The sequence below is a fragment of the Macaca thibetana genome, chromosome 1 (assembly GCF_024542745.1).
Source record: "Macaca thibetana thibetana isolate TM-01 chromosome 1, ASM2454274v1, whole genome shotgun sequence".
NCBI classification, from domain to species: domain Eukaryota; kingdom Metazoa; phylum Chordata; class Mammalia; order Primates; family Cercopithecidae; genus Macaca; species Macaca thibetana.
The window spans coordinates 20,124,279-20,137,968 of NC_065578.1; the positions used below are offsets into that span (position 1 = coordinate 20,124,279).

General features: G+C 46.0%; 1 protein-coding gene across 19 annotated transcripts in view; it reads right to left on the bottom strand.

The window, feature by feature from the left end:
• Positions 1-12,634, bottom strand: part of EIF4G3 (eukaryotic translation initiation factor 4 gamma 3) — a 374,608-nt gene extending 361,974 nt beyond the window's left edge. For 3 of the 19 annotated variants that reach the window (XM_050789752.1, XM_050789751.1, XM_050789750.1), the window contains exon 1: positions 9,958-11,356. In XM_050789752.1, the coding sequence (XP_050645709.1) occupies positions 9,958-10,109 (152 nt within the window). In that variant the 5' untranslated portion in view covers positions 10,110-11,356. Of the gene's footprint in view, positions 1-9,957; positions 11,358-11,490; positions 11,678-12,034 lie in introns of those variants that run through there. The other 16 variants (XM_050789766.1, XM_050789763.1, XM_050789758.1 and 13 more) reach the window with 11 other exon arrangements.
• Between the last annotated feature and the right edge of the window lie 1,056 nt (positions 12,635-13,690).

Consider the following 13,690-nt stretch of genomic DNA (forward strand, 5'->3'; position numbering starts at 1 on the left):
GCTGGACACGATGGCTCACGCCTGTAATCCCAGCACTTTGGGAAGCTGAGGCGGGTGGATCACCTGAGGTCAGGAGTTCGAGACCAGCCTGGTCAATACATAAACAGGCTAGGTACGGTGGCTCATGCCTATAATCCCAGTACTTTGGAAGGCCAAGGTCAGGAGTTCAAGACCAGCCAGGCCAATATGGCGAAACCCTGCCTCTACTAAAAATACAAAAATTAACCAGGGGTGGTGCCAGGTGCCTATAATCCCAGCTACTGAGGAGCCTGAGGCAGGGGAATTGCTTGAACCCAGGAGGTGGAGGATGCAATGAGCCAAGACAGCAACACTGCAATCCAGCCTGGGCAACAGAGTGAGACTCCATCACAAAAAAAAAAAAATTAGGACTGTGGCTCCCAGCCTTTTTAAAAAACTTAGAATACTTGAACATATAAAGATGAACGTAAAGGGATAATAAAGAAATGTAAATAATTGTATGGGAAAAAAATTGTGATGTTACACAGAGTTTTACTCTTGTAAATAACGCAAAACATTACAGGAACAACAACTCAAAAGATGTTTGACTTATTGATAAAGGTTTGAACACTCCCCTTTGTAATGTGCAGTCATAACTTCTAAGCTAAAAGCCAAAGGTGAAAAAATATTCCCAAGAAAAACATTCCAAAGAAACAAAAAGTTAACTTACATTCCAAGTAGATATAGAATAAAACTATTCAAGAAGTATCTCTTGGGTGGACGCGGTGGCTCAGGCCTGTAATCCCAACACTTTCAGAGACCGAGGTGGGCAGATCACTTGAGGTCAGGAGTTTGAGACCAGCCTGGCCAACACGGTGAAACCCCGTCTCTACTAAAAATACAAAAAATTAGCCGGTCGTGGTGGAGGACACCTGTAATCCCAGCTACTCGGGAGGCTGAGGCAGAACTGCTTGACCCGGGAGACAGAGTTTGCAGTGAGCTGAGATTGTGCCACTGCACTTCAGCCTGGGTGACAGAGTGAGACTCTGTCTCAATTTAAAAAAAAAAAAAAAAGGTACCTCTTTTTATTTTTTTTGGAGTCTTGCCCTTTCACCCAGGCTGGTGTGCAATGGCACAAAATCAGGTCTCACTACAGCCTTGACCTCCCGGGCTCAAGCAATCCTCCAGCCTCAGCCTCCTGAGTAGTGGGGACTACAGGCATGCACTGCCACTCCTGGCAAACTATTTTTTAATTTTTAGTAGAGATGGGGTCTCACTGTGTTGCCCAGGCTGGTCTCAAACTCCTAAACTCAAGTGATCATCCTGCTCCAGCCTCCCAAAGTACTGGGATTACAAGCATGAGCCACCATACCTGGCCAAAAAAAGTACTTTTCATGGCAGACACTTAGGTAGCAAATTAAGCAAGATACAAAACTATGTACACAATCTGACTTTATGTTACAAAAATGTATGTCCACGAATATCAAAATCCACAGAAAAAAAAAAATCAGGAAAGAAATACACCAAAATGTTAAAAGTGGTACACATGCCTATAATCCCAGCACTTTGGGAGGCCAAGGTGAGCAAGTGGCTTGAGCCCAGGAGTTTGAGACCAGCCTGGGTAACATGGCAAAACCCCATCTCTACAAAAAAATTAGCTGGGCGTGGTGGCACACACCTGTGGTCCGGTCCCCACTCCTTGGGAGGCTGAGGTGGGAGGATTGCTTGAGCCCAGGGGGTCAAGGCTGTAGTGAGACATGACCACCCTGTCTCTTAAAAAGAGTGGCAAGGCACGGTGGCTCACACCTGTAATCCCAGCACCTTGGGAGGCCAAGGTGGGCAGATCACCTGAAGTCAGGAGTTCGAGACCGGCCTGGCCAACATAGTGAAACCCCACCTCTACCCAAAATACAAAAATTAGCCGCATATAATGGCACGCACCTGTAATCCCAGCTACTCTGGAGGCTGAGGCAGAACTGCTTGAAGCTGGGAGGCAGAGGTTGCAGTGACCCAAGATTGTGCCACTGCACTTCAGCCTGGGCAACAGGGCAAGACTCTGTCCCCCCACAAAAAAAAAAAAAAAAAAAAAAAAAAAAAGGCCGGGCATGGTGGCTCACACCTGTAATCCCAGCACTTTGGGAGGCTGAGGCAGGCGGATCACGAGGTCAGGAGATCAAGACCATCCTGGCTAACACAGTGAAACCCCGTCTCTACTAAAAATACAAAACAAAATTAGCCAGGCGTGGTGGTGGGCGCCTGTAGTCCCAGCTACTCAGGAGGCTGAGGCAGGAGAATGGCGTGAACCCGGGAGGCGGAGCTTGCAGTGAGCCGAGATTGCGCCACTGCACTCCAGCCTGGGCAACAAGAGTGAGACTCGTCTCAAAAAAAAAAAAAAAAGTGGTTTTCTCTACTAATAAGATTATGAGTGATTTTTTACTATTTTTTACTTCTCTTTTCTATATTTTTCCTAAATTCTCATTTAATTATATGTTGTTCTTATAATCATAACTTTTTAACAATAATATTTAACTACAGATGTTGTTCCTCTTTGGCCTTCATACCAACCCTAATCCTCAGTATCTATATGTACTTCAAATACAACTCAGACACTTCAGATGGCTTTGTAAACTGGGTCAATGCTATTCTATCTGAAAGAAAATTATAGAATTATTTTCAATTCAATTATACATCAGTGCAAAATAATTTGAGGGCAGCTCTGAATGCTGTGAGTGAGTTGTGATGCCATCTATATTAATCCTAAAACTAATCTTCAAATTGATTCCCAAAGTCCAACGCACTTAACATTTCACTTAATAAATATTTACAGGCCAGGCGCTGTGGCTCACACCTGTAATCCCAGCACTTTGGGAGGCCAAGGCGAGCGGATCACAAGATGAGGAGATTGAGAACATCTTGACCAACAGGGTGAAACCTCATCTCTACTAAAAATACAAAAATCAGCCAGAGGTGGTGCGTAGTCCCAGCTACTCTAGAGGCTGTAGCAGGAGAATCACTTGAACCCTGGAGGTGGAGGTTGAAGGGAGCTGAGATTGTGCCACTGCACTCCAGCCTGGGCGACAAGAGTGAAACTCCATCTCAAAAATAAATAAATAAATTTACAGACTGCCTACTCTCTGTCAAGCACTATTCTAGATGCTAGCAATTCCACAGTGAACAAAACAAACAAAAATCTCTGCCTTCATAGAGTTTACATTCTATTAACAAAATTCAATGTCTTCTAAGAGTCAGGCAGCACACAGCGGGTTCAACAAAGTACAAAACAGGCCGGGTGCGGGGCTCACGCCTGTAATCCCAGCACTTTGGGAGGCTGACATGGGCAGATCACTTGAGGTCGGGAGTTCGAGAACAGCCTAGCCAACATGGTGAAACCCCACCTGTACCCAAAATACAAAAATTAGATGGGTATGATGGCACGCACCTATAATCCCAGCTACTCAGGAAGCTAAGGGAAGAGAATCATTTGAGCCCAGGAGCAGAGGATGCAGTGAGCCGAGACTGAGCCACTGCACTCCAGCCTAGACAACAGAGACTCTGTCTCAAAAAAAAAAAGTACAGAACAATTACTAGTTAATGAAGATCATGGCTGGGCACAGCGGCTAACACCTGTAATTCCAGAACTTTGGGAGGTCAAGGCGGATGGATCACTTGAAGTCAGGAGTTCAAGAGCAGCCTGGCCAACATGGCGAAATCCATCTCTACTAAAACTACAAAAATTAGCTAGGTGTGGTGGTACACACCTGTAATCCCAGCTATTTGGGAGGCTGAGGCATGAGAATCACTTGAACCCAGGAAGCAGAGGTTGCAGTGAGCCAAGATGACACTCCAGCCTGGGTGACAGAGCAAAATCCTAAAAAAAAAAAAAAAAAAAAAAAAAAAAAAAGTAAGTCATAAAAACCAACAAATTTCAAATGCACTTAAAATAGTTTAACTATCTCAAATTTCAGCTGAGCTACAGGAGATTGAAAAATTCCTTTTGGTTGGCAGCAAGCCAGAGAACTGGAAGCCATTCGAGAATTCAGAAGTCGTTTGGGAGCCTGCAATATTTCATCTGTGTAAGTCTCAGCTGCAGTTTATCCATTGCTTAAAGTCATATGTGTGGCTAAAAATCAGGAACTAGTTAGTTTCCTATTATATTAGCTCAAAGTATTATTCCTTAGGCAAAAATAGATTGTGTCTTACCACAGTACCACAAGAGTTTATTCCAGAACTTACTTTCCCTCGTATCTCATAATGAACTAACTGTATCATTACCCAGAACAAGCCAGCAAATGACCATGGCAACCTTATTTTATGGTCTCACACTATCTCACAACTAACTATAGTCTTCACCACTAAAGTTACAGAGAGCTTCAATCTCTTTGGGTGAATCTAACATTAACAAGCCTAAAACCAGAAGCAGCTTATATGAGCAAACCGCTTTGCCTCTGCCCCATGTTAGTATCTTCTAATATCAATAAGCCACCACAAAAACATGTCACTTACCATCAGACAAAGAAACCATTAACTGGTTTCTGTAAATCCCTCCCCTCTACTTGCAAGAATAACACAAATCTCAAAGGACAATCATAAGCAATTATAATTCAAGAAGGTCACTGAATAAATGAGTCTAGCCCCTACATTTCAGAGAAGGGATAACCAATGCCTGGAGCAGTTGCATGGTTAGTCCAAGATAAGATATCTATTACAATGAAAGAGCCAAACTCAAATCCAGGTTTTTTTGCCTCCAAATCAGGTGCACTTCTCAATACACCAAGGTAAATCTATTTTAAGGCTAGCAAGTACTGTTTCTAAGCCAAAGTCTAGTATCAAAAGGGCAAGGATATTATAAGATGCAGTGGGAAGGAGACCAGGAACAGACCAACCACAGATCAGATCAGATATGTAGCTCCTTTTCATACACTAATTCCTCAGATTATGATACAGAAAATACTTTGAATTTTTAGCTCATGTTTGTCACTTTTTCTGGTATCTCCTCTAGCAAAAAAAAAAAAAAAAAAAAAAAAAAAAAAAAAAAAAGCAGCCGGGCGCGGTGGCTCAAGCCTGTAATGACAGCACTCCAGGAGGCCAAAACAGGCGGATCACGAGGTCAGGAGATCGAGACCATCCTGGTTAACCCGGTGAAACCCCATCTCTACTAAAAAAAAAATACAAAAAACTAGCTCGGCAAGGTGGCAGGCGCCTGTAGTCCCAGCTACTCGGGAGGCTGAGGCAAGAGAATGGTGTAAACCCAGGAGGCAGAGCTTGCAGTAAGCTGAGATCCGGCCACTGCACTCCAGCCTGGGCGACAGAGCGAGACTCCGTCTCAGGAAAAAAAAAAAAAAAAAAAGGCCTGAAACGTGACTGAAATCCATTTGTTAAAACTCTACGCAGCAGCAACAGAATTGGGAAAAGTAGGCCGGCAGAAGAGAAAGCTATGTAAACCTGGGTTCTTATTCATTCTTCTAATTTAGCTGAGATGTCAACTTCTTTTAGAAAGTCTTAACTCCTCCTTCCCCAGACTACCCTCACAGCAGAATTATCACTGTACTTGCCTCATGACGTTTTGTTTACACACCTCTACCCAAAAGGACAAAGTTCTTTGAGGGCAAATATTTCTACCTTAGCTCTTCAATCCTACATCTAGCACTTAGTGTAGCAGCACACAGTGGGTGCTGAATTAATGAATTCATAAACTTGCCACACCTATTAAAGCCTCAATATAAATGGCAAAATGTGGCAACGCTCTCCCTTTATTTATTTTGTTGTTGTTGCTTTTTTTTGAGACAGAGTCTCACCGTCACCCAGGCCAGAGTGCAGTAGCGCAATCTCAGCTCACTGCAAGCTCCGCCTCCCAGGTTCACGCCATTCTCCTGCCTCAGCCTCCCAAGTAGCTGGCACTACAGGCACCTGCCACCATGCCCAGCTAATTTTTTATATTTTTAGTAGAGATGGGGTTTCACCGTGTTAGCCAGGATGGTCTCGATCTCCTGATCTCATGATCTGCCCACCTCGGCCTCCCAAAGTGTCGGGATTACAGGAATCCTCTCCATTGATTTAAGACGTGGTTCTCGGCCGGGCGCAGTGGCTCACACCTGTAATCCAGCACTTTGGGAGGCCGAGGCAGGCGGATCACGAGGTCAGGAGATAGAGAGAGACCATCCTGGCTAACACGGTGAAACCCCGTCTCTCCTAAAATACAAAAAATTAGCCAGGCATGGTGGCACACACCTGTAGTCCCAGCTACTCAGGAGGCTGAGGTAGGGGAATTGTTTGAACCCAGGAGGCGGAGGTTGCAGTGAGCCAAGATCGTGCCACTATACCCCAGCGTGGCAACAAAGCGAGACTCGGTCTCAAAAAAAAAAAAAAAAGATGTGGTTTTCAAACATTTTCTAGAAGACCTTTGATTTCGTTTTGTTTTGTTTTGTTTTTTTGAGGCGGAGTCTCACTCTGTAACCCAGGCTGGAGCACAGTGGTGCAATCTTGGCTCACTGCAACCTCTGCCTGCTGGGTTCAAGCGATTCTCCTGCCTCGGCCTTCCAAGTAGCTGAAATTACAGGCAGGCGCCACCACACCCGGCTAATTTTTATATTTTTAGTAGAGACCGGGTTTCACCAGATCAAGGCCGGGTGCAGTGGCTCAATGCCTGTAATCCCAGCACTTTGGGAGGCTGAGGCAGGCGGATTACCTGAAGCCAGGAGTTCAAGACCAGCCTGGTCAACATGGTGAAACCCAGTCTCTACTAAAAACACAAAAATTAGCCAGGCATGGTGGTACACACCCGTAATCCCAGCTACTCAGGAGGCCGAGGAAGGACAATCACTTGAACCCGGGAGATGGAGGTTGCAGTGAGCTGAGATCGTACCACTGCACTCTGGCCTGGGTGACAGAGCAAGACTCTTGTCTCAAAAATAATAATAATAATAAATCAAAAAGGTTTTCAGAAACCCCAATATGGAAAATCAACGCATCAGTCCTAAGTTGGTTTAAACTCTCATGGTTTGATAGAAAATACTTCACTTTGATCACTTCTTGACTTTCTAGCTAAGATCAGGTACAGAAAATACTTCCCTCTGAAACCCATAAACCTAGGACAGGAAGTAGCAGCAGCTGAGCTGGAACTCAGGCATCTGAGTAACTTTCTTCCTTATCTCCATCTTGTATCTGTTGCCCTCTGTCCTCCTATAGGAGGATCTGTACTCAATATATGACGTTTTCTTGATGGTAGGGCTTAGGAGCAGAAAGACTGCTGGCCACTAAATGAGCTACACAATTCTAATTGCTAATTATAACGGTATTCTGCTTGAGGCCTTGCTAACTTCTGAACAAGCAGGAACATGCACTGAACCAAAGGCCTATGTCTTAAGGCTCAATAAGTTAAAGATAACCTACTTGTCTAGCAGTATGTGACTATTAACTAATTAAAACAAAGTACAGTATCACTGTGTTCTAGATTACTCCACAGAACCTCATTTCTGTATACGGACCTTCCCCTGGCTCTCAAATAGAGGAGAGTATTCTTCCTCCCATTCCCACATACAGGCTTGGGGAGAAACAGCCAAGCATAGTAAAAAAGGCATTCATGGGCTTTGGAGTCAGTCATACCAGTCTGAATCACAGACCACCACCTACTAGGAGAACCCTGGAAACATTACTTCTCTGCACTTCAGTTTCCTCACCTATAAAATACGGACAATACCTACTACCTTATTAAAGTTCTCCTGGGAATTAAATAAAATCATGCACGTCTGGCTCCCAGGATAGTAGGAACTCAATAAATAAATACTATTATTAATTATTCAGATTTAGCTTTGGTAGACAGGCAAAAAAGAAGACAGAAAATGTTATTGGCTTCAGCCTGTAAGATAAAACTGAATATCAATACAGAAATTAAAAAGGAAAACTCTAATACCAAAATATTACAGGAATAGTGGTTTTTAATATATATGTCATATATGTATGACAAACTAGCTAAGAACATGAGGTATTTTCCGGTTGATGCAGGTCTTTCCCAAATTTAGCTCCTAGTAAGAACCCACCGCTTGATTTTCTTAACTATATTGGCTGCCCCAAAACAGTAACTAGACTCCCCAGAAGTGTCAGCAACCCTGAGAGAAATTACACCCTGAAGTCTTTCCATATAGAGAGAACATTGTGTATTCATAACAGACTGCAAAGTTGTACTTTTTAAGTCAGAACTACTTGGATACCTAAATTCAAACTCATTTATCTTGAATTATCTGAAGGGTGAGCAATTTCAATCTAAAGGGCTAGGCTTTTAAGAGGGGGGCCAAGAACTGCCCCCCCAAAAAAATGTAAGCAACAGTTTCTGTGTATGCACAGTTTTCTGTGGAAAGGGTCCCTATAGCTTTCATCAAAATGTCAAAGTTGTTTGTTACCCAGAAAAGGTTAAGAATCACTGTTAAGATTCTCCACAGAGCCTCTTGGCACCTCATATGGGAAAGTTAGGGTGAGCATATCTCAAGGCAAATATTTTAAAGAGCTAATTTCATAACCTATAAACTTCATGCTGGATTATGTTATGAAAACCCTAAGCCTATTTCGCCATTCCTTTAGCACTTTTCATATCAGAGTTTTTCTTTTTCCAGCCTCTGCCATCCTGGCCTGCCCTCTGCCAGGCCCCCAACATCTGCTGCTTTTAAGCCAAAGGCCACTACTTGAAATGGCCTTATGGGCCCTGCCATGCAATACTGATTACTACTTTTAAGCGTTTCGGTTTACATTCAAATCCGTTAATGTTAACACTTCTCCTCATTTCTGATTTGTCACTTGAACACTAAGTATAAATGAAGGACATAGTGCCATGCAAATCTTTCTAGTATTTTTACAAATTTAAAATACCGTCTGGCCAGGTGCAGTGGCTCACGCCTGTAACTCCAGCAGTTTGGGACGCTGATCACACCCTACAAAAAATTTCCTGGACGTGGTGGCACACAGCTGTAATCCCAGCTACTCAGGAGGCTGAGGCATGAGAATCCCTTGAACCCAGCAGGCATAGGTTGCAGTGAGCCGAGATCACACCACTGCACTCCAGCCTGGGCGACACAGCGAGACTCTGTCTCAAAAAATGAATAAATAAAACTGTCTGAACTTATTAATTCAATGCAAACACAACTATACTCACATACTTTGAGGGTCTGGAAATCTATTCAAGCCATGAAAAGTGCAACTCCAGCTATGCACTCCTGCCAAGATGCTTAAATGTTATCAACTTATTGAACAGTGACCACTTGCGTCAAATACAAATGCCCATACTCCCTCGGGATAGAAAAGCAGAACTGCTCTATTTCAATCCTTTTTTAATCAATACCCCATTACCAGTTGATAACACTTCACCACTGGTATGTTCTGATGAAATCTATAACCTATACTTCATTTACTGTTTATACAATAAAATGTTCTATTTTTAGCAATTGTAACCTTTCAGTGTGTAAAAGCAAACAGAAAATAATAAGAGCTGTGAAACACGTCAAGAGGAAGATTAATTTTAGCTTCAATGGCATGAGGCAAAGTAAAAACTTAAAGCCACACAAAAGTAAGTATTCCATTCAACTAAAATTGGTTTAAAATTATTTACACTGGAAATTACACTTAAATTTATCTCTTTAACAGCTGCTTTTTATTCAAAAGAAAATTAAGTTTCAGTTTTTAACTACTTGAATGTTGCAACCAACTCAGAGCTTTTATAAGTCCTTCGATGAAATGCACTGAGAAAAAGCATACTTGAAACACAGCTCTTTGTGTCCTAAAAAGCCACCAAATTCACCAAGCAGTGTCACATTCAGGACTGCGGTCCTTACTACTCTGTACATCAAGGACACCCACTATGGGTTTCCTTTCATTTCTGTTTAATTACCAAAACAACTCAAAGATGCAGGTAATGAGTAATTTACTTAGTGGCACAATTCAGAAACTTAAAAGTCCTAACCAAGTATAGGCAATCAAGGTAAAACATGAAATTAGAAAGGAATTTAAACTCACAAAGTAGTACGCAAAGACAGGTTTAAGAGATCCAACACTGAACTCTGCCTTGAAGTCGGCAAACCAGCCAACCTTCCCCAACCCCGGAGACACTGACCAAAACTAACCAGGTTTTCCACAAGCAACGCTAAGTTATCACTACACCTTCTCATCGCTGAACAATTCCTAATTGAACACAATCACGCAGGATAAAAACATTATGAAATCAGTACACACGTCACACTGGAAAGGAATTTATCTTTACACTGCACCATGGTGCCTGGATTGAAAAACATGAACTAGATTTAAAGAACAGAGAAAATGACACTTGGCAGAAAACAATGACCTGAAATGACTCTAGAAGGGAGAATGCTTTCCCTTCTCAAAGTAATCTATACAGACAAGAATCAAACTACAGACTGTGAAATAATCTGGGGACCTCACAGCAGTTAGCTTCTTACTTGCTCAAACATCCTACAATCTCTAAAAGTCAAATACACGATGACACAAATACAACAACACATCTAACATCCAATCATTATTGATTTACACAAATACAGTGGGTGCAGGGAGGAGGAGATGCATGATGAAATGTTATTCTCAGGTACGCAATACCTTTCTAAATCTCCGTGGAATTCATAAATTCAACGTTTTACCTTCACCGGTTAGTTTTTGACTAAAATACCCCATCACCAAGTCTTTTCAATCAAAGCTGTCCAAAATTCTACAATCGAGCAAATAACATGAAATTATAAACATTCAATACTAGACTTTCCTCCAGAAGCCCTGGTAACTCTCTAGACATCATCAGGCCTATGAAGAGTAAATCAAAGCCCATTAAAAATATTCAGCCTAACGCAAATCTTCCAAGAAGTGAGACTTTTGTGAGTGATGGGTAATGTCAGTGAACTTCCTCTTCCTTTAAAAAGGTCAAAGACAGGGAAGCGTCCGGCGTCACATTTCCTCCTTAGATCTCGATCTACCACAAACCACATCACAACTCTCCCATTACTAAAAAAAACTATCCAGAGGAACTGCTTTCTGTACATTTTCACCTTAGACTGAAAATCCAACTTACCTCGGAAACGAGCTGATTAGTTTCAAACAAGAAATTTACCGATAAAGTTTATTATGTACTAATAATAATTAGGGAAGCCCATCGTGTCCCGCTGTAGGGGGAGCCGAGGGGAGGTGAGTAGAAGGGTGTAATCCTCACAATCACCAGAGAAAAGCCCTCCCTGCAAGGTTGGTCTCAGACACCAAGCAAATTCTGCCCAATAAAGAGGGGGAAGGCACCTTAGGGGAGAAGGGTCCCCAAGCTCTAAAAGGGGCTGCAGAAGCATGGCCAAGTGGAGCTAGCTTTCACAGTATTGCTGAGGGTCTCGGGGTCCCCCCGCAGTGCGGCTGCCGGGGCACCCCAAAAGCTCCGGCCAAGCCCGATGCAGGGGCTTGAGCCGCTGCCCCTTTCCAGGCTGGGCTGTGGCGGCCGACAGGAGGGTCCCCTGGGCTGCGATGACGAGAACCGAAGGGCCGACAGGAAGGTGAAAAGGATACTGTTGGGGCGCCTGGGTCTGGAGGGCCCTGATGTTCGGGTGAGGAGGGGGGGCCGCCGCCGCCGCCGCCGCTGCCGCCGCCGCCGCTGCCGCCGCCGCTGCCGCCGCCGGGTGAGGAGGCGGTACCGCTGCTGCCGCCGCCGCCGCCGCTCCGGTGCCGGGTCCGGTTCCTGCTGCAGTCGCTGTGCCTGATTTCAGAGCCGGTTTCTGCGGTAAACTCATGGCAAAGCGAAGCCACCAACCCCCCCAGAGCGGGACCGGGCGCGGCGGGGTGCAGGGGCCGGGGGCAGCGGGGGGGCGGGATGGGGGCAGACCCGGGGAGGCGGCGGGAGCGGGGGGCTGGGGGGAGCCTGGGAGGAGGAGGAGGAGGGGGCCGGGGCCGGTCACACACGCCCGACGCCGCCGCCGCCGCCGCCTCCGCCGCCGCCGCCGCCGGCAGCAGCAGCCGCCCCGCGGGCCAGCACCACCGGCTGCCGGTCTCCGTGACAACGCGACCCCAGGGGGGGGGCCGGACCCGGCGGGGGCAGGAGGCGGAGAGACCGGACCTTTCACGGCAATATCCTCATGGGCCGGCGGCGGGGGATCTTTATCCCCCTCCCCGGGGGAAGCGGCGCCCTTCTCGGTAGCGGGGCTTAGGCGATGCCGGCGGATTTTCTTCACTCAACGAGCAGAGCATCCAACATGGCGCTGTGGCCGCCTCCAGCAGTCCGGCAGGACGGCCGCTCGGAAAACTTCGGGCTTTTTCGGAATGACTCGGGAGGCCGACGGTGGGAAGCCTCTTCGGCTCTTTCCGGAGACTGCGAGGGGTCGGGATTCTTCGGAGACGCTCGGGTGCGTCCTCGGCCGCCGTTCGGGAGCGCTCAGGGGCTAACTCGCTTCCTCGGCAAAGATCGGTGAGAGGGGCTTCTCCGGTTTACAGCGGCGCGGGCGCGGGGCGGAGGGAGAGACCAAAGGCGAGGTCTGGCTTGCGGGAGTCCTCACTGCGGCCCAGCCTCGAAGAACAATGGTAATGGCCCCGGAGTCGGCTGTTCGCTGAGCCCTGCCCGCAGAGGCGGAGAGGCAGCGGCGAGGCGAGAAACCCCGGTTCCTGGGTAAGGAACCGCTTAACCGGAATGGAACCCGTTGGATAAGGACCCCCCGCGGGGACTTCGCATAACCAATGCTACCCGCCGGCCCGTAACCCACGCATTTCACACCCATTGTGTCGACACTTCCTCTTCAGACGCTCTGAGAGGTGAATGAGGAGCACCATTTCCCGAGGACACAGAGGAAACGTGACTGGCCCAAGGTCATCTTATTGGGAAAGGACAGAGCCTAAATCTGGCTCTTCATCTGGATGAACCTTGCCGCCTCCCATGTTGGCTGGGGACATGATCTGAGCCGCCATATCTAATCAGCAGCCTTAACTGAGGTCTGTGGATAGATTCAAACCTAGGCCTTCCCCAGGACTGGAGCGCCTTTTGACCAGCAGCCAGTGATCAGCTCCCCAGTGTCCTACGCTGGGTGACATTTGTTGATACGGATTTTCTTCCCAGCTAGACCTGCCAAGATCCCTCCCACCCGCAACCCCGCACACTCCACTCCTTAGCAGCGGCCTTGTCCTAAGCACAGTAGCACTGAGTGGGAAAGAATGTCAGGCATCTTTTGGGCGCGGTGGCTCACGCCTGTAATCCCAGGACTTTGGGAGGCCTAGGCCGGTGGATCACTTGTGGTCAGGAGTTCAAGACCAGCCTTGCCAACATGGTGAAACCTCGTCTCTACTAAAAATACAAAAATTAGCCAGGCGTGGTGGCAGGCACCAGCTACTCCGGAGGCTGAGGCAGGAGAATCACTTGAACCCAGAAGGCGGAGGTTGCAGTGAGCCGAGAGAGTGCTATTGCACTCCAGCCTGGGCAACAGAGTGAGGCTCCGTCTCAAAAAAAAAAAAAAAAAAAAAAAGAAGAAAAAACAATGGCAGGCATCATGGGGCAATCAAGTTTTAATATAATAGTTATCAGACATGGCACTAAGCGCTGTACCCTTCGTTATCTCAAGCAGTCCTGTGAAATAGGTAGTATCCATTTTACAAATGAATAAACTGAGACTGGGGAGGCTCAATACCATCCAACAACAGAAAAGCTGAGAAAATTGAGGCTCAAAACGCACAAAAGACTTTCCCGAGGTTGCATGGACAGTGTGGTTTGCAGAGCCAAGATTAGCAT